This window comes from Lithobates pipiens, unplaced genomic scaffold, assembly GCF_037356315.1.
Source record: "Lithobates pipiens isolate NorthernLeopardFrog02 unplaced genomic scaffold, aLitPip1_a1.2 Scaffold_1, whole genome shotgun sequence".
Classification (NCBI taxonomy): domain Eukaryota; kingdom Metazoa; phylum Chordata; class Amphibia; order Anura; family Ranidae; genus Lithobates; species Lithobates pipiens.
Genome location: NW_027507685.1, coordinates 210,994,451 through 211,015,902, shown reverse-complemented (window position 1 = coordinate 211,015,902; position 21,452 = coordinate 210,994,451). Strand labels below are relative to the sequence as shown.

General features: G+C 42.3%; 1 protein-coding gene across 2 annotated transcripts in view; it reads right to left on the bottom strand.

The window, feature by feature from the left end:
* Nucleotides 1-21,452, bottom strand: part of LOC143982614 (cytochrome P450 2G1-like) — a 212,355-nt gene that overhangs the window by 125,487 nt on the left and 65,416 nt on the right. The window contains exons 8-9 of one of the 2 annotated variants that reach the window (XR_013274489.1): nucleotides 16,547-16,688; nucleotides 7,515-7,779 (exon numbers count right to left, since the gene is read on the bottom strand). Coding sequence is in view for 1 of the 2 variants with exons in the window: in XM_077481510.1 (XP_077337636.1) it covers nucleotides 7,598-7,779; nucleotides 16,547-16,688 (324 nt within the window). In the remaining variant the exon portion in view is untranslated. Of the gene's footprint in view, nucleotides 1-7,311; nucleotides 7,780-16,546; nucleotides 16,689-21,452 lie in introns of those variants that run through there. The other variant, XM_077481510.1, reaches the window with a different exon arrangement.

Here is a 21,452-nt window from a genome sequence, read left to right as displayed (position 1 = left end):
GCAGGTGAGACTCAATGAACATATAAGCAATATTATCATTGGTTTCCCTAACCATTCTGTGTCTAAACACTACTTGAGATTTCATAATAAAGACCCCTCTAAGACCCTTTTCCTGGGGATCGACAAATATAAACCTGATTGGCGAGGTAGCTCTTTAGTGAGAGAAATTTCTAAACTTGAGATGTCTTGGGTCCACCGTCTTAAAACTTATACCCCTTTTGGGCTCAATATTGACACTGATGTCAATGCCTTCATTGACAATTCTTAGTTATTTATTTTTCTCTTTATATATTTTTTATTTTATTGGGCTTGACTCTCTATTTATATATTTTTATTTATACATTTATTTTAGGTATTTTTTGCATTTTGAAAGTCATACTAGTTTCATATATGCAACATTTATCTTTTGGCCTTGCCTGTCTTGAGATGCTGGACTGGTCCATACTTTTTAGATATGAGCGCTATTTCCAGATATGTTTATATGTTTTAGGCACATGTATTATTTTCATTATACATGTATATATATGTATTTGATTTTTATTTAATTTCTTCACTATAGACTACCTATAGACTGTGCAGATTAGATATATTTATTTTTGTGCTATTATGTGGTTTGGTCCATGTGCGGGGATCCAATTTATGTTTTTTTTGGCTGGATCTATGCACATAGACCACCCCCTATTTTTCACAAATATCTATTTTATTTTCTCTTTCCATCTAGAGAAATATTATACCTATGGATTTGTGTGAAATAATTTTCTCCAATAATCCTTCTTTATCTATTTATCCCTTTTTTTTGATGACCATTAATATACATATGTCATACATATGACACCTTACTTGCATATGTTTTTTGCGCCAATCCCTTTAGAAGGATTGGATGTAATCCCTTTGTTTTATAATTTAATTGTCTTTTTTTCTTTCGTGCATCGCGAAGCGATATGCGATTTTTATATTGTCAGCATATGTTAGGCATATGGCACCATATTTGCATATGTTTTTTGCGCCAATCCCGTTAGATTACGGGATTACATCCAATCCCGTTAGAAGGATTGGATGTAATCCCTTCGTTTCATAATTTAATTGTTTTTTTCTTTCATGCATTGCGAAGCGATATGCGATTTATATATTGTTAGCTTTATACTTGTGTTACACCAGCACATATATGCATTTTTTTAATGTTTCTTTTCTTTTTGAACACATAATATATCTGAGAGATATGATTTTCATCTATGATGTTCTATTTATTAAATGATAAGCGTGTTTGTTATGGGTTGATGTAATATCTCAATTCTGGATAGACAGCGCTTGTTTTAGGGCTATTTGCCATCATCTATAATGGCGCATGTAGACTGAGTCTTGCATCTCAAAACGAGGCTTGGTTCCCTTCGTTAGCTTTATTAGGCGGAGCGTCACTGCGCTGCCCGTTCCCCATTGACAACGTCAGGTATGACGAAACGCGTCTGGGAAGGCACGCAGTGACGCCACCACGTTGTAGGAGAGGAGGACGGGCTCCTGTTTGCCGGCCGGCTTTTTACATTGCTCCTATATGCTGTGTTTTATCTACGTACTTGTAAGTGCATTACTTTTATTTTATTAAACTGTTCCTACGTTATTACGCTATGTCAGTCCCTTTCTTTTCTGTGGGCCTCTGAGTTTTTTATTTTGAGACCACGGAACAGATTACTATCCTGGAAATACCGCTAAGAGATGGAGTGCTGACCCAGTGAAGGAAGGTTAACTTGGATGTGATCCACCGACCATATATATATGCTTCATTTCATATATTTTCTGGTAAGCGCATTCAACATATGGTGACGGGCACTTCATGCGCTTTGGAAAGTGTTGAACCACTGTGGTGCTGTTATTTAGGAACACTAACGTTTGTTATTTGGATTCACCTATGAACTTTTCCTAGATTGGACTTTTTTCTTTTGCCATTTTTTGGCTTTTTTTGCTATCTATACACAATTTGAGGTGTTTTGCATAATTGTATTAATTATTTATCTGCTAATTAATTATAGTTTTTATTATCTCACATTACACATATTAGAGGGTTGGCGCAGCTTTATATATTTTTCTATTGCTGTTGAGTGCCATATCGCATTTATTGCTGCTGCCTATTTTGTTAGTCTGTTAGCTTTACACTATTTTTCCTAATAGTAGTTTGTGGCCCTCCAGCTGTAGAGATTTTGAATTTCTGAATGATTTTAGGATAGTAACCCTGTCAGCATAGTTCAAGTAACGAGCAATAACAGGTCTTGGTGTGCACCTGTCATTAGAAGATGCCCCTAGCTGGTGTGCTCTCTCCACTATTCAGGGGGATGTGATGCCCAAGGCACGTGGGATGCAGATGGCGCAAATTTCAACCAGTGTATCAGCATTGAAGGATTCAGGGAGGCCAATAACCCGCAGGTTATTCCGTCTGGAGCGGTTCTCCAGGTCATCCAGCTTATCAAAAATAAACTGTTGGGCCTGTTTATTTTGCTGTTCTGTGGTGAAGGAGTTCTGTACCTCATCTTCAAGATCAGAGATGCAGTGTTCTATTTAAGAGTCGCCTAGCCCATTCCTTAGCTGAGCTATCCCTGCGGCTATGGCCCTATCCACCACAGAAATGATCGTGGGTGCTGCAACCACCTGGGCTATGCCCGCATACTGTTCCTCAGATGTGGAGGGGGCCTTAGCCGAGTATTGTTCAGGGCCTGTAGGAGACTCTGTGATGCATTAGGCATCAGCGCAGTCTGCCATGTTGGTTCTAAATAGGCTCTGCTGGAAGAGCTCAGATTCAGAGGTTACGGTGATGCGCGAGGGGGGGGGGGGGGCATGGACCAGGTACCAGGTACTTTCCATCCAATACCTTCTCCATGCGACTGAGGTATGGACTGGGACTCATTTCCTGTCTGCGGGCGAGTGTAACAGGTTTTGTATGTGAGAAGTGCCGGAGCTGCCGTTCCTCGCTCCCTCACATGTGGCGCCGGAAACGGAAGCGATGCGGCTCAAGTTTTATTCACCCCCCCAAGCCTTCCCCTCTGCTAGCCATATTTAGCCACACTCACAAGTCAGTTCTGTAGGCTGGGCGCTCCGCTTCATTGTTTCAGGTAATTTCTTTTTGGAAGGGGTGTTAAAAAATCACTCCCAGTTGCCAAATATACTAGGTACACTAATGTTTGTACATATTTGGAATGTATTGCAAAAACTGCAGTAAGCATATATTCACATTCATAAGGCTGCTGGATACCTATCCTAGGGTCAGGCAACCTTTTTTAGCACACATAGAGGATATGCTTGTCAGGTTTTATCCAGAGATTCCTGCATTGTTCTAGGGCTCTAGGCTGTGGTCAGGTCTAATGAAAAATGGAAAAGGGGATGAGAAGTGAGGACCCAAAATAGAACCAATGTGTGGTCAGGAGAGGCACACATTAAATTAAAAGATGCTTCCAAGTGGATTCTTCAGGAGAGTCTGTATTTATTGATCATAAGGACAGGTTAAAACACCATCAATGCATTTTGTGGCTCTTCCATGGCCATAACGTCAGGGAAAGGTATACATTACAATGGATAAAATACAAAACAATATGGAATTTTTTATGTATTTTATCCAGTGTGCTGTAGATGACTAATATCATCTGGTTCTCCTAGAAGTCCTAAACCTGTACGAGAATCCAAGAAACCAGTTTTAAGATCCCTACTCGGTGGTTTCATACTCTGTCTTTTGCATAAATATTTCCCAAACACCACAGATCAATGCTGGCAGTGTAGGGAGGAACGGGGAACATTGTTACATATATCTTTGGGTCCTGTCCCAAACTCACAGGGTACTTGAGTAAGGTCTGAAGGATCACTCAAAAATCTATCGATTATGCTGTTCCGGAGGACCAGGCCTTCTTCCTCTTGCATGCTTCCAGTATACCTGGCAAAATTTATGAAGTTGGTGCTTTGCCATCTCAATGTGGTTAAAACTTGTATTCCCCTTACCTGGAAAGGCACACACCCACCAGCCATTGGCTCAACAAGGTTGAAGAATTGAACATGATGAAAGACCCAGTGTTTACCTCATAACATATACGAGAAGTGTACTCCAACATATGGACTTTGTGGAATATGTTTGTTTATTTATAAAGCCCTCTCTTGATGTGAGTTCTACTGGATGAAATAGTACCCTCCTCTGGATCATGATGCTCCCTTTACTCAATACACCCCATTTTTTTTCTTCTCCCTCCTATTCTCTCTCCTTCTTTATGTTTTCTCTATCTGTCTTTCCATCTTCTCCTTGTATAAAAATGAGGCAGTACCCTTTTTTCTATCATTGGACTACGTGAAATTTGTTTTCTTTTTAATGTGACATGAATATCCATGTGTGGATGGTATGTGGTCATGCATGGTTGTTTAAGGAATTGATTTTAAATTTTTTTGGACTTTTCGTTATTTCTACTATGTGACCGGATGTTGGTTGAATCCATCTCATTGCCCGGGTTGTTTCTAGCATCTTCCCCCAGAGTTCCCTGGTCGCAATGTCCATATCAAACTTATTTTATTGAATTTGTATGGTTTCATACTTACTATGTTATTTCTCATCATGTATATTTTGTTTCTTATGCAGTAAGTTTGCTCGAAGAAGCGTTAAGCGCGTAACATGTACAGCCAAAGACGTTATTACTATCATAATCAACTACATAGCCCTCTTTCGGAATTCAACATATTTATGTTGGAATGAGTGGTGCCTCATATTTAAACCATTTATGTTATCTCCTATGGCTATGTAGTGGATATACCATTGGAACTTTGTACACTGACTTGCTTTGTTGATGCTCTATGTTTTTAGATGTCTTTTCTGTCTAATAAATTTATCGTTTTTTATATCATATACCCCGTTCCTAAAAAGTCCAAGCCCTCCTATTTCATTTTTTGTACCTTCTTTTATGTCTTATGTCTTTTGACTTGATCTTTTTGGATACTGCAGTTTTTTTAAATAAATAAATAATAATAAAAAAATATATAGAAGAACCATTTTCAGTAAATCCACTGGATGGAAAATTATACTGATTATGCAAGAATATCACTCCAGCATATACGGGACGCTTGATATGAGATTATACTCAAACAATCGTTACAAAATATTACAGTATAAATAATTGCTTATGCATAGTTTACTGCAACATCCAATAAACGTACGTCTCTTACACTTTTTAGCCTTCATTCTTATGAATTTTTCCTATAATCACCACAACTAAAGGGTCTTCTTACCACTATATTAATTACACATATTTTTTCTTGTCTTCTAACCATTGGATTCACCTTAAAAAATATTTTTTTTTTCAGATTTGTATGTATTTCATCCAGTGTGCTGTACACCTTTTCCTGAAAAAAATGGCTACTAAAGTGCCACAGAGTGCATTGATGGTTAGTTGTAGCCTGTCCTTTTGGAACCCTAAAGAAAAGGTTTAAATCAAATTCATGTTGCAGACATAAGGGTGCTATAAGGCACTGTTTTCTGACTCAATTTTGGGGTGTCCAGACCTCATTACTGTCACATCTGCCACTAAAGTACCACCAGTGTAATACAATATGGGGAAGACCGTGTGTGTTTAGTTTATTTCTAACACTGTATTATAATTCTATACGTTTTAGCAAAGTGAATTCATATAAACAAGTGCAATGTGTTCCCCTTTTAAAAAAAAACTGCCCCACCTTAACACACAATTCTCACCCAACCATGTGTTCAGAGGTGCCCCTGACCCCCCTCTTTCCTCTGAACCCAGGGCCTTTCACATTGATCCTAGGGCCCTTTTCTCCCATTGTAAGGCCCTTTGTTACGGTCTTACAGTGGACACCCTTGCTGCCATCTTGAGTAGTATTGCCACCTTTTCTTCAAGCCAAATCCAAACATTTTGGAGGTGCACTTTTTTGTATTATACACTATACATATATTTTGTGATTTAAAAACATTTCTAATTAAATGGATTTATTCACACGAGTCCCCCTTTACATCTTAATCTGCAGAGTTCCCCTTTATGTCTGAATTTGCAGAGTTTTCCTTTACATCTGAATCTACAGACTTCTCCTTTACATCTGAATCCGAAGCGTTACCTATACCTATATTACACTATAAAGGGGTGACTCTGTAGACTCTGATATAAGGGAGAACTCTGGGGACTCTAATTTAGGGGGAACACTGAGAATTCGTATCTAAGTAGGAACACTGCAGACTCTGGTGTAAAGGGGAACTCTGATATAAGGGGATAGAAAAAGCAGAGCCCCCACTTACATCAGAGTTCCCAGCTTTCCCCTTTAATCAGGGCTCTCAGAGCCCCGGTTACGTCAGAGTTCGCAGAGTTCTCCTTTACAGCAATGTTCCCAGGATACCTTTTAAATCAGGGATCCCAGAGCATCGATTACATCAGAGTGTGCAGAGCCCCCCCTTAAATCAGCTACTGCAGAGCCCCTTACATCAGAATCTGCAGAGACCCCCCCCTTACAGCAGAGTCTACAGAGCTCTCTAACATCAGAGTCTGCAGAGTTCCCCTTACATCAGCATCTGCAGAGCTTCCCTTACATCAGAATCTGCAGGGCCCCCTTACATCAGAGTGCATAGAGAGCCCTTCACATCAGAGTGCACAGAGCGCCCCTTAGATCAGAGTCCCTCTAACATTAGTGTACTCACTGGTAGGCAGGTGACAGGAGGAAGGGAGGGGGGACACTTCACTCATAGATGGATCGATCGGCAGGCTGCACATTTCCTCATCTGGCAGCTGGACTTCAAACTTTCTGTCCCCACTTCCCCTCCTCTGAGGCACAACACTGCCAGAAAATGTGGGCAGGGCAGACACAGGAGGAGAGCACGGGAGGAGGAAAAGCTTATCAGCTCACTCTCTCCTCTCCCATCAATGTGGGGAGGGGTAAATGTCAGTGTTGGCTTTGGGCTGTGAGAGAGACGTTCTCAGGTTAGAGCACTGCAGCCGCTGGGGAACCCCAGTCCGTGTTCTTGGGGCAGGCGGAACTCCAGGGCCCAGTCGCAAGTGCAACCTTTGCGACCCTGATAGTTCCTGCAATGTACATGTTTATGTTCTGGTTGGGAAATCCTACATCAGTTCCACTGCATCTGTGACTTTTTAAACCAAAAAATTGGTCCAATTTAACAGATACTTTATTACATATTCTGTGGTGTTTTTTACACATAAAGAAAACATTCCTGGGCCTAACAGTTCCTACAATAATGTTTCCTGAGAGCTATACCACACAATCATGGGGTGAACAGACAGATTCTAGCCAAATAATGCCCCTGGTTAGAAATAAATTTATGACCCAAGCAGATGCTGTCACTCAGGAACTTTTTTTAATAGAAATTTAAAGAGGGAACCCTAAGGCTGGGTTCACACTGGAACATGCATCGGCTCACAGCAGGAGTACGGTGTGTCTCAATTCACAGTTTCAGGTCTGATTTCAGCCTGAATTTTGGGCTGAATTTGGACCTGAAATGGACCACAAGATGCACATGGCTCCTGTGCAATTTGCACTGGTGCCGCTGCATTATTTTTAAGAATTGTAATAGTAATAGATGCTTTTGAACATGAACTCCATATCCAATAACAATGGTCCCTCAGCGAGGTACAGCCAACATCTCATATTCGCGAGATCTGCTAGCATTGCTGTTGGGTTCGGGTGTAATTTCTATGTACTTTCTGTCCATGGTGGGTTTCAGAGTAAATCTTTGCAAAATGGTTGTAATGAAGAGAAACAGTTCCATGCGAGCCAGACCCTCTCCCATACACACACGTTTTCCTAGGAAAGGGGAGAAAAAATACATCAAAAACTACTACTAACAGCATGCAATTTGGTAGAGTCTTAGGTAAGGGCTGCATCAAGGGCAGCTGATACCCTATGCAAATCCTAACAATGGTGCCTCCATTGATCCTTCCATCGCTTTACTGAAATGATATTAACCTCCCTGGTGTCGATCCCGAGTCTGGCTCGGGTTGAGATTTCAGTACCATAAGTGGTAACCCCGAGCCAGACTCGGGATCGCACCGCTGGATACAGGGAGAGTTACTTACCTTGTCCTCTGGATCCAGCGATGCCCTCCATGCTGTGTGTGCGAGCTGTCCTCCGCTCCATTCACACAGTGCCCTAGCGCCGTCGAGCTCCGTTCCCTGCGACGTTAAGGCGCACGGGAGCGGAGATCGGCGCCAAATTCAAAAAAGTAAAAACACACAAAACAAAAAATTACACACCCCCTTTGTCCCTAGTGGTCTGTCCAGTGCCCTGCATGTAGTTTTATATTATAAATACTGTTTTTTTCTGCCTGGAATTTGGAGATTGCCCATAGCAACCAAAAACTGTCCCTTTATGTCAAAAGTGATTTTAGAAAACAGCGATAATAAATTAGAATCACTTGCAGAATTGAGCGATAGCGATTTGTGGGGAAATTCGTCATAAAACACTAAATCTAATGACAGCGACAATTCTGCAAATGAGCAAATTTCTGTGTTTTTGGATTTGATTACATTATTGAATAATTTGTATTATTATTTATTATATTATAAATTTCATCATACCTGGGATGTCTGCTAGACTCTGGTTTGAACAGATTTAAGAGAGTTATTCCTAAGAATTGCAGGCCTACAATATAAAACGCCAAATTTCCATGCAAAATAATTGTACCGCTTTCAGCACCTAAAATCAGAACTAATCATACCGCCAGGGAGGTTAAGGGGTTGATTTACTAAAACCCGAGGGTGCAAAATCTGGAACACCTCTGCATAAAAAAAAAATCAGCTTCCAGTTTTTTATTTTATTTTGTCAAAGCTTAATTGAACAAGCTGAAGTTTGAAGCTGATTGGCCACCATACAAAGCTGCACCAGATTTTGCACTCTCCAGTTTTAGTAAATCAACCCCTAAGTCTCAATGAGTCCTGAAAGTGAAATTAAAGTGTTAAAATGTATAAACCTTCTTATAAACTTCCAGGGAGTAGACAAAGGTAGACAAGCCCTATAGAAGTCTATGTGCTGTAATGTGCTTGTGCGGAATAAAGTAGAGTGACACTCACACTTGGCACATGAAGAGATGACTTTATTCTATACAAAAAAAAGTTACATGTCCACCTCCATGCTCACGCATTTAAGCCCTGTGTAAGGCAAGAGCCTGAGGCATGGTGTCCAAACTCACAAGACAATTACCACTTGCTGACCAACCCATAGTAAAAACACATCATCACTTTAACGTTAAATGCCAGTGTCATGGAAGCAGCTAGCTGAGCAGGAAGTTGAGAGAGGGCAAGATGGCCCCCACTCATCTATATGCCCTTGGAGGACCAGAGTGACCGCTGAGGTAACTTCTGTCTCTCGGGCCAAAACAAATGATTTTTTTTTAAAGTCAAATTGTAAAAATTGTTTTTTTCTTTTGCATTTAAAGGTAAGAGATCTGGGGTCTTTTTGACCCCAAATCTCTCAATAAAAAGGACCTGTCATGCTTATTTCTATTACAAGGGATATTTACATTTCTTGTAATAGGAATAAAAGTGATAAAAAAAAATAATAAAAAAATTGACAGTGTAAAAATAAAAAATAAAATAAATAAGAAAAAATAAAGTTTAAAATGCCCTAGCCCTCTGTGCTTGCATGCAGTAGCAAACACATACATAAGTCGCACCCGCATATGTAAACGGTGTTCAAACCACACATATGAGCTATTGCAGCGATCGTTCCAGTGAGAGCAATAATTTTAGTGCAAGACCTCCTCTAAACAGTTAACCTGTAAAAAAAAATTGAAAGCGTCACCTATGAAGATTTTTAGTACCTTAGTTTGTTGCCATTCCACGAGCATGCGCAATTTTAAAGCATGACATGTTAGGTATGTATTTACTTTTAATCCTCTCTGAGCACACTTCTGAAAGTTGAAAACCACTTACCTGATAGCAAGGTTTTTCATATGAAAAGGAATGTTGGTGAGTTTGGAAATTTTGTCACTGGATATTTTTTCCCAGAGGGGTAAGGCATATATTGACCTGTGGACAGGTCTGAAGCTAAGGTGATCATATATGTGGACTGGGGGTGGTTCACAAGGTGTTGGAGGTGAAGTACACAGGAGGGTACAAGTGTTTGGATTTCTACTGGTAACACGGACATTTGTAGAACTCCTAATAATATTGATGCACAAAAGTCTGTAATATATCATTTTTCACAACATTTTTATGGTATATTTAAAATTATTTTGTACATATTTTGTGTTATTTTGAGCTTGTATTTATTTAGGGGTCATTCTTCACAAGAATTTTACCTTTATTTTACAAGTTGACAATTTTTTGTTATTAGCTTAATTTTGTAATTTTAGTAGTAACTCTGATCTGAATCACTGATCATTGGATAGGTCAATGTCAACATTCAGTATCAATAAGATCCAATGGGAGGGAGGGGGTTACTCTATTGTTGTGATAGGGCAAGAAAAGTAGCGCTTCCCAATTTAGTTTGCATATAGTTTCATAGTTGATAAAGTTGAATAAAAACAATAGTTCATCCAGTTCAACCTGTGTAGGTGTACGTGTGTCAGAGTGAATAGTCATTTACCATATTCCTGTTTGTTGTGTTCACATAGATGCACATCCAAGAGTCTTTTAAAACCATCAATACTCCCTGCTGACATAACCAGTGGTGGAAGAGAGTTCCACATCCTTATATATATCCTTGATAATAAAAAATCCCCCTGTGCAGCCTAACTAACCACTTCAGCTCCAGAAGATTTTCCCCCTTTCATGACCAAGCAATTTTTTGCTATACAGCACTGTGTTATTTTAACTGACAAATGCACGGTCATGCTTCACTGTACCCAAATAAAATGTATGTCCTTTTTTACACAAAAATAGAGCTTTCTTTTGATGGCATTTGATCACCTCTGCATTTTTTATTTTTTGCGCTATAAACAAATAAAAGGCAGACAATTTTGAAAAAAGCCCAAAATTTTTTACTTTCTGCTATAAAAAACATTCAATAAAAAAATGTAAAAAATCTAATATCTTCATCCATTCAGGCCAATATGTATTTTGCTACATATTTTTGGTAGAAAGATCTCAATAAGTGCTTATTGATTGGCTTGCACAAAAGTTATAGCATCTACAGTCTATGGATATTTTTAATCATTTTTATTTATTTATTTTTTACTAGTTATGGCGGAGATAAGCAACTTATAGCGGGACTGCAATATTGCAGTGGTTGATCTGACACTACCTGACACTTTTGACACTTTTTTTGCGAACCAATGACGCTAATACAGTGATCAGGGATAAAAATATGCACTGTCACTGCACTAATGACACTGGAAGGAAAGGGGTTAACATCTAGGGCGATCAAGGGGTTCATTGTGTGCCCAACATGCATTACTGTGTGCTGTTTTTTACTTCCTACTTTGCAGGCAGAAAAAACAGCACATTGCTGCTGTCAGAAGAGAACCCTGCTACATACAGAGGGCTATCTTTGGTAATTACCAAAGCTGATCATCGGGCGCTGGCGGTTCGTGCTGCAGCCAATCGCTGCACAGTCAGTATGTGATCCAGCACAGAGCGGCCGCCCTGGCACAGTATATGTGAAGCAAGCAGTCGTAAAGTGGTTAGGGCTAAACTGCTTCTCTTCCATTCTCACTGTGTGACCCTGTGTCTTCTTACACTCCCTGAGACTGAATCGTTTTCCTCCTAAGCTGGGATCACTATGGAGGTATTTGTTTGCCCCATCAGGTCTCCTCTCAAGTGTCTCTTCTCCAGGAAGAATAAGTTTAGTGGTCCTCCAGTACCTTTAATCATTTTGTTGTCCTCTGCACTTTTTCTAGTTCCAGCACATCCTTGGAACCAAAAGTTTTATGAAGTGGTAGGATTATAGGTTTATCTCAGGAGTAAATTCCCTTTTAATGCATGTCAATATTCTGCTGGCTTTGCTTGCTGCCGCGTTACATTGCATGCTATTGCTTAGTCTGTCTTCTACTAGGACCTTCTACCAGGATCTTTCTCCATTCTGGATTCCCCAGAGGTTTTCCCCCACTAGTGAGTAATTTGCATTTATTTTTTAAGGCCCCCAAGCGCATTACATTTTTTAACATTAAACCTCATTTGCCATGTAGTTGCCCACCCCATTATTTTATTCAGGTATTCTTGTAAAGTTTCTATATCCTGATGTGAAAATATTGCCTACTTGTTTTTGTCTGACTGAGATCGAGCTATTTAAGCTGACCTTTACACCATTTATGAATAAATTGAACAGAACTGGTCCCAGGACAAAGCCTTGGTGTACACCACTTACCACTCCAGACCAGTCTGAGTGCACGTTATTTATCACCACTCTTTGAACATGACCCCGTAACCAGTTTTCTATCCATGAATAAACTCTATGGTCCATGCATACAGACTTCAGATTGTACATTAAGCATTTGTGGGGAACTGTATCGAATGCTTTTGCAAAATCCAGGTACACCACATCCACAGGCCTTCCGTTATCTAGATGGCAGCTCACATCCTCGAAGAATTTTAACAGACTGGTCTGGCAGGAACGGCCCTAAAATCATGCCAATTACTGCTAATGATACAGTTTCCTTCAGCAAATTCTTGAATATAGTACCTTATCATCCCCTTCAATTGTTTACATACTATCGATGTTAGACTGACTGACCTGTAGTTTCCTGGTATATGTCTCTACTCTTTTGAGAATTTTGGTACCACGTGGGCTTTTCTCCAATCAGCAGGTACCATTCCTATCAGTATGCTGTCTATAAAGATTAGGAATAGTGGTCTGGCTATGACTAGGTTTTTTGAGTACTCTCGGGTAAGCCACCAGGTCCTGGTGATTTATTTATGTTAAGCTTTTCTAGTCTTTTCTGGACCCTGGGCTCTGTAAGCCACAAGAGCACGTCCCGTGATTTGTTCCTAACAATACAGTTGTGGTTGTTATACCCCTCCTTTTCCCATGTAAAAACTGAGAAGAAAGCATTCAGTACAGTCGCCTTCTGCTTGTTATTTGTAATGATCTTCCTTTCATCGTCCTTTTTGTGGCCAATATGAGCTGATGTTGCGTTTTTACTGTTAATGTATTTAAACAGTAATACAGGCATACCCACATTTAAGTACACAATGGGGGTTTATTTACCAAAGCTGAAAAGTGCAAAATCAGGCTCAATTCTGCATAGAAACCAACGAGCTCATTGGATTCTATGCAGACGTGAGCCTGATTTTGTACTTTTCAGCATTACTAAATAACCCCCATTGTGTACTTAAAGTGGGGTATGCCTGTATGCTTTATTCCATATGCCTCACACGCTAGCAACTTCCTGTAGCAATCACCTCCCCTCACAGGTCTTGCAGTCTTCTCTAAATAAAACTTAACTTGCTTCCCAAGCCTATTCTGACACTTCTCTGTAAAAATCATATTTTTTTTGCTAGAAAAGCACTTACAACCCCAAAATATTATATATGTTTTTGAGGAGAGGCCCTAGAGAATAAAATTGTGAGTGTTTTGTGAGAGATTTGCGCAGCGATTCTTAAATGAAAATTAGTTGGAAACATTTTTTTAGTACAATAAAAACAATGATATTATGTCAAGTAAATAGGTACCTAACATGGAACACATTAAAATTGCACACGCTCATGGAATGGCGACAAACTATGTTATTTAAAAATCCCCATAGGAGCCACTTTAAAAAAATGTACAGGTTAAAGCGGAGGGCCACCCTAAAAAATAAAAAACATTTGAAATTTTTTTTTTTTTAACTTGCCTGAAAGCGCTGTTGCTAGGCAGTCTTCCTAATCTGCCTGTTCCTCTTCCGCAGCAATTCCTCCTCTTTGACGAGCGGCCTTGCCACCTTCTGGGACATGTGTGTGTCCCAGAAAACAATGGGGCCATTCACAAAGCGCCTCGTGCATGCGCAGTAGGAAACAGGCAGTGAAGTCCACTGGAAATAATATAGTTTCATAACAAGGATGTTAGGTTCAGGCCACTGGTATATACTGGGGGAACATATAAATATTTGAGGCAGGCCTTGTGATCTCTCTCTACTCCACAGGCTGAGGCCTGGGGAGGTGCTGCTGAACTGAACTATCTATTAGGCCCAATAGCCTGAGTGGGACCTGCCATGTACTCTAGAAGTGAAATAGGCCCAAAGCGGTACTGGAGCTGTCATGCCTGTTAATGGGGGAAGTTGAGCTGAGAAGGAGACCCAGGGAGGGCCCTTGTCATCGCAGAGGCCTGGTGAATTACTTGCAAAAGGACACAATGAAGCCTAAGAAACAGAGTAGGAGGCACTGGAGCCAGCAGGAGAGAGCAAAGCCTGCGAACCAGGTAGGATTCTATTCACAGTGTTGCCAGGTCGCGTAAAGGTTTTGACTCTGTGGAGCTGGACAGGCTCCCTCTCTCTGCCACTTCCCCCCCGCTTCGCTTATCCCCCCTCACAAACCCGATCTTCTGCAGCTGTCCGCTTCCCTCCTCTGCCCTTTCGCTAACTTTGGGAGCTGCAGGGCAGCCACAGGGGGATCTGTTCGGCCAAACAGATCCCCCTGCTGATCCGCCTCCTACCCTATCTTATTTCATGAGGCCCTAAAATGGCAAGACAGTACAAATCCCCCCCCAATCACCCCCTTTTGGGTTGTTGTGGAAACAAGGATTGGTGATAAAACATCAGTGGAGACACCTTTTTCCCATGATAACTCTTACAGGAGTAAACTTCCTCTCACTTCCTGTTGTCTTCCTACATTTGCAAGTAGGAGCCATTTTGTAAGTCAGATGTTTGTTACTAGGGGATCGCCTGTGTTTTGTAAGCAAGTTTTCTGAAGTTGTAATTTTTTGTCAAAATTTTGTGACTGCGACATTATGGCGGACACGTCAAACAATTTTGACACATTTTTGGGACCATTGGCATTAATACAGCAATCAGTGCGATTACAAATGCACTGATTGCTGTAAAAATATCAATGGCAGTGAAGGGGTTAACCACCAGGGGGCAGTGTAGGGGTTAAGTGTGTGTGTGTGTGTTTTTTTTAACTGTAGGGGGGTGAGGCTTGGTGTCTGATATCACTGATCGTGTTTCCCTATAACAGGGAACAGACGATCAGTGACAGCCCCACTAGGAAGCACAAGGAGAGGTTTGTTTACACTTGCTTCTGCTCATTCTTCAGCTCTGTGACCTGATCATTGGACACTGGCGGCGCGCATGCGACCCACGGTTGGCCACTTAAAGGCAACGTACAGATACGTGATTGTGCCCAGCTGTGCCATTCTGCCAATGTATAACCGGCGTGAGACGGTCCGTAAGCAGTTAATACAACAATTTAATGGTTTCCCCAAACAGTAACATACTAGGCATTCCGTGATTGATACAGTTGTGCTCTCAATTGAACTTTCAAGCCATCAAAAGGCTGGTGTCATGACAAATCAAATGCGAAGCACCCTTGCAACTGAAGATTAAACTGGGGCTAAAATTTCAGCTTCCTTGGCCAAAGAAAATAGAAAATCTCAGTTTAGGGATGGAGCTCAATTTACTCACGTTTGGACCAAACCTTGGTTGTTCGAGCATTTTGGGTGTTCAGCATGGACAAACTTGACAGCTTCTGGCTGTCAATGGTTGCTAAAGAAGCAGTGGGCGTTTGAACCTGCTGCATCCTTACAAACCATTGACATCACCCTGCTCATTTGCTTACATGGATGGGAATCCCCAACCACGGAAGCAAATAGGCAGGGATTGGAGTGGTTAGTTACATTATTGCCTAAAAATAGATACTTGGACAGTGGACAGTGATATCATCACTTTCCCTCCCCCTTCCCTTTTATAGCTGTCATTCATGTCTAGCATCAGGATCGGCTGTGTGCCAGGTAGTCATTTTTATTTAGTGAGCCAAAGAGTGGTGAGCATTGGGATTGATGATAGATTTACAACAAGTTGCCGTTTTTGGGGGATTTTTTTTCTAAATAAATGATTTGTTAAACGTTTGGGTGTCTTTATTTTCAGGAAACATATTTTTTGTGCATGAGTACTATGTAACCCATACTCATTCCTGTGGTTGGTGAGATATCTGGGGGTCCCTAAATTGTTAAAGGGGGCTTCTAGAAACCAATAGGCTTCATGCCCACAGACCCCCCCCCCCCACTCCCACCTGCCAGGGTTGGTTGTGGGAAAGAGGTTGTTGTCCTCATCAACATGGGGCCAAGGAACTTTGCTGGGGTAGGGTTCAGGAGTGGGGGACTGCATGCTCCCCCTCCCCCCTTCCTGGCCAGCCAGATTGCATGGATTAAGGACCTGGCATTGATTTTTAGAAGGATTGCATACTTTTTTTTTATTTTGGACACCCCCCTTAAAATCTGCACCAGACCCCCCCCCCCCCCCCACATGCTATTTTTGATACCCTATGCTTATTAGCACAGATAAACATTTTTAATTTGACAGATTCACAGAACCCTGCTCAAATCAAACCCAGGGCAGTTCAGCTCATTCCTTATATAGTTCCACTTGAACTTTTGGGTTGAAGTTTCATTTTCACTGGACTGTATTAGCTAAATAAATAAGTAAATAACTAAAGCATAGTACCTGCAGAAAAGGGCATGAAGGCGTCACTCTTCTTAAAAGTGCCATCCTCATTAAGGAAATGTCCAGGGTCAAATCTATCAGGGTTTTTGAAGTGTTTGGGATCCTTCAAGACAGAAGTTAAGACTGGAAAAAGCAAAGTTCCCTAAAATGTTTTAAAAAGTAAATTAGTTAGCCACAAACAGATATAAACAAGCATTAAAGTGGTTGTAAACTCTCCCCCACAATTTTGTCCCATGTAAATCAGCATAAAAAACCCTAATGAACACTGCTTGTAGATATCCCCTTACTTGCTTAGTATTGTTGTAAGCCCAGATCTCCCCTGATTTAAGGCACACTCTCTATGTCTTATCTATCTGTTATCAGGACTTCCTGCGGCACAACACTGAACTCTGCTAATCACTCAGAGCTTCCTCCTACACACCATGTGATCTCACCTACAGTCTTAACTTGGCCATTACTGCAGTCTTATCAGCTGAAGCTGATAAGTCTGACAAAGGGAAACATTAGACATCGGCACAAGTAAATACTATGAAATAAACAAGTAAGCTATGAACAGGGAAGCAGGGTTGCCATAGAAACGTTGGATTGAGAAGGAGGCTTGGTTAACAGTACAGGAAGTGGCTATAGTCTGATAATGACTTATTATAATGGACTAAATGAAAAGAAGCATCAGAATGGGAGAGTTTACTTCCTCTTTAAGGAAGCCTTAAAATGAAGGGAGTGTTATAAGGCCTGCAGTAGTGATGGCCGAACGGTTCGCCCGGCGGTCGTTTCGCGGCGAATTTCCGACATTCGCGGTCCGCACGTTCGAACGCCTTTTTCCGTCGTTCGCCGCGGCGGACTTACGTGTTTAATGTATACAAGAACTTTAACCTTTGGTGACACGTTTATCATGTGATACAGGACAGCCAATTGAGACATGACAGCACATGGACACTTGTACATTCCCCCTAACCTATAAATACACCCGATCCGGTGGCCATTTTACATTCTTTCTTCTGTTACGATAGGGACAGGTTCCTGTGTGGAGTAGGGAGAGATAAACCACTAGCTATTTGGTACACAAAAGTTCTTTTCAGGACTGGTATAGGTGTTAGGTGTTGATAGGTTTGCTGTGCTGCTGATTCTTGCAGCAGCCTGAGTGTCTTTTGTTAGTTTAGAGAAAGGGAAAGGACGGTGTATGCTACAGGGACAGCCAGATTAGTCTTTCATCATCATCATCATCATCATCATCATTAGCTGTTACTATCAAGGTCCACAAAAGAGCTGTTCCAGTAACCACTAATCGTTCTCTTTTTTTGCCAATTTGTATAGGGACAGGAAGGAAGCAGTGTTGTCAGGCAGTGAGGGTAATTTTAAAGACTTGCTGTTATTATTAGTTCCACAAAGGTTCTTTTCAGGACTGGTATCAGTGGTACAGTAATAGGCTTGTACATGTATAATATTCTTTCTTCCAAATATAGAAAGGATATTATACTTGACTGCTGCCCTTCTGCTGCAGTCTGCTAAACATTCACAACTCACTTGTTCCACAAAAGTTCTTATAAGGACTGGTAACTTGGTATAGGGTGCTACGGTACATAGGCTTGAGTGCGGTACAGTCTGCTGTTCTGTAAGGACCGCTATCGGTCCACAATAGATAGGGTTGACGTGCACCACTGCTGACCGCTGCCCTATACTGCAGCAGTCCTTCAGCGGTATAGGGACTGACGTACAGTCTGCTAATCACTAACACACAACCTGCTTGTTCCACAAAAGTTCTTATAAGGACTGGTAACTTGGTATAGGGTGCTACGGTACATAGGCTTGAGTGCGGTACAGTCTGCTGTTCTGTAAGGACCGCTATCGGTCCACAATAGATAGGGTTGACGTGCACCACTGCTGACCGCTGCCCTATACTGCAGCAGTCCTTCAGCGGTATAGGGACTGACGTACAGTCTGCTAAACACTAATACACAACCTGCTTGGTCCACAAAAGTTCTTATAAGGACTGGTAACTTGGTATAGGGTGCTACGGTACATAGGCTTGAGTGCGGTACAGTCTGCTGTTCTGTAAGGACCGCTATCGGTCCACAATAGATAGGGTTGACGTGCACCACTGCTGACCGCTGCCCTATACTGCAGCAGTCCTTCAGCGGTATAGGGACTGACGTACAGTCTGCTAATCACTAACACACAACCTGCTTGTTCCACAAAAGTTCTTATAAGGACTGGTAACTTGGTATAGGGTGCTACGGTACATAGGCTTGAGTGCGGTACAGTCTGCTGTTCTGTAAGGACCGCTATCGGTCCACAATAGATAGGGTTGACGTGCACCACTGCTGACCGCTGCCCTATACTGCAGCAGTCCTTCAGCGGTATAGGGACTGACGTACAGTCTGCTAAACACTAATACACAACCTGCTTGGTCCACAAAAGTTCTTATAAGGACTGGTAACTTGGTATAGGGTGCTACGGTACATAGGCTTGAGTGCGGTACAGTCTGCTGTTCTGTAAGGACCGCTATCGGTCCACAATAGATAGGGTTGACGTGCACCACTGCTGACCGCTGCCCTATACTGCAGCAGTCCTTCAGCGGTATAGGGACTGACGTACAGTCTGCTAATCACTAACACACAACCTGCTTGTTCCACAAAAGTTCTTATAAGGACTGGTAACTTGGTATAGGGTGCTACGGTACATAGGCTTGAGTGCGGTACAGTCTGCTGTTCTGTAAGGACCGCTATCGGTCCACAATAGATAGGGTTGACGTGCACCACTGCTGACCGCTGCCCTATACTGCAGCAGTCCTTCAGCGGTATAGGGACTGACGTACAGTCTGCTAAACACTAATACACAACCTGCTTGGTCCACAAAAGTTCTTATAAGGACTGGTAACTTGGTATAGGGTGCTACGGTACATAGGCTTGAGTGCGGTACAGTCTGCTGTTCTGTAAGGACCGCTATCGGTCCACAATAGATAGGGTTGACGTGCACCACTGCTGACCGCTGCCCTATACTGCAGCAGTCCTTCAGCGGTATAGGGACTGACGTACAGTCTGCTAATCACTAACACACAACCTGCTTGTTCCACAAAAGTTCTTATAAGGACTGGTAACTTGGTATAGGGTGCTACGGTACATAGGCTTGAGTGCGGTACAGTCTGCTGTTCTGTAAGGACCGCTATCGGTCCACAATAGATAGGGTTGACGTGCACCACTGCTGACCGCTGCCCTATACTGCAGCAGTCCTTCAGCGGTATAGGGACTGACGTACAGTCTGCTAAACACTAATACACAACCTGCTTGGTCCACAAAAGTTCTTATAAGGACTGGTAACTTGGTATAGGGTGCTACGGTACATAGGCTTGAGTGCGGTACAGTCTGCTGTTCTGTAAGGACCGCTATCGGTCCACAATAGATAGGGTTGACGTGCACCACTGCTGACCGCTCACCTATACTGCAGCAGTCCTTCAGCGGTATAGGGACTGACGTACAGTCTGCTAATCACTAACACACAACCTGCTTGTTCCACAAAAGTTCTTATAAGGACTGGTAACTTGGTATAGGGTGCTACGGTACATAGGCTTGAGTGCGGTACAGTCTGCTGTTCTGTAAGGACCGCTATCGGTCCACAATAGATAGGGTTGACGTGCACCACTGCTGACCGCTGCCCTATACTGCAGCAGTCCTTCAGCGGTATAGGGACTGACGTACAGTCTGCTAAACACTAATACACAACCTGCTTGGTCCACAAAAGTTCTTATAAGGACTGGTAACTTGGTATAGGGTGCTACGGTACATAGGCTTGAGTGCGGTACAGTCTGCTGTTCTGTAAGGACCGCTATAGGTCCACAATAGATAGGGTTGACGTGCACCACTGCTGACCGCTCACCTATACTGCAGCAGTCCTTCAGCGGTATAGGGACTGACGTACAGTCTGCTAATCACTAACACACAACCTGCTTGTTCCACAAAAGTTCTTATAAGGACTGGTAACTTGGTATAGGGTGCTACGGTACATAGGCTTGAGTGCGGTACAGTCTGCTGTTCTGTAAGGACCGCTATCGGTCCACAATAGATAGGGTTGACGTGCACCACTGCTGACCGCTGCCCTATACTGCAGCAGTCCTTCAGCGGTATAGGGACTGACGTACAGTCTGCTAAACACTAATACACAACCTGCTTGGTCCACAAAAGTTCTTATAAGGACTGGTAACTTGGTATAGGGTGCTACGGTACATAGGCTTGAGTGCGGTACAGTCTGCTGTTCTGTAAGGACCGCTATCGGTCCACAATAGATAGGGTTGACGTGCACCACTGCTGACCGCTGCCCTATACTGCAGCAGTCCTTCATCGGTATAGGGACTAAGAGTTTTGTCACAGGGTCATTTAAAAAATGACAGGCAGAGGAAGAGGCAGGCCCTTCCGCAGGGGTGGTAGGGGTAGGGCAGGAGCAACAGGCTTGAGCCAAAGTGGGAAGTTGCAGAAGGTGCGTTCAATTACTTTAAAGGATGCACCAGACTTGGTTGAGTGGCTCGCTCAGCCTTACTCTTCTGCACCCTCCTCATCCTCTCGATCTGCACCCTCTTCTTCACTCTCTGCTATGTGCACCCCCAAAGACACTACCACCAACAACACGACCACCACCACCACCACCACATACCTTCCGCTTGAGTCACTGGAATTATTTTCCGATCCATATCAAGAGGACATTTCTGATGCGCAGCCACTCTTGGTATTGGATCAGGAAGAGGAGGTAGCAACAAGCGCTACTCAGCAGTCTGACGCCAGTACCCAGATCAGCCCAAGGAGGAGGTTGGTCCCCGGTGTTGCTGCCTACTCCGAGATCTCTACTTATAGCGGTGGGGAAGGTGACGTTGATGATGACGTGTCTAGTGATGTCACGTGGGTGCCCACAAGAGAGG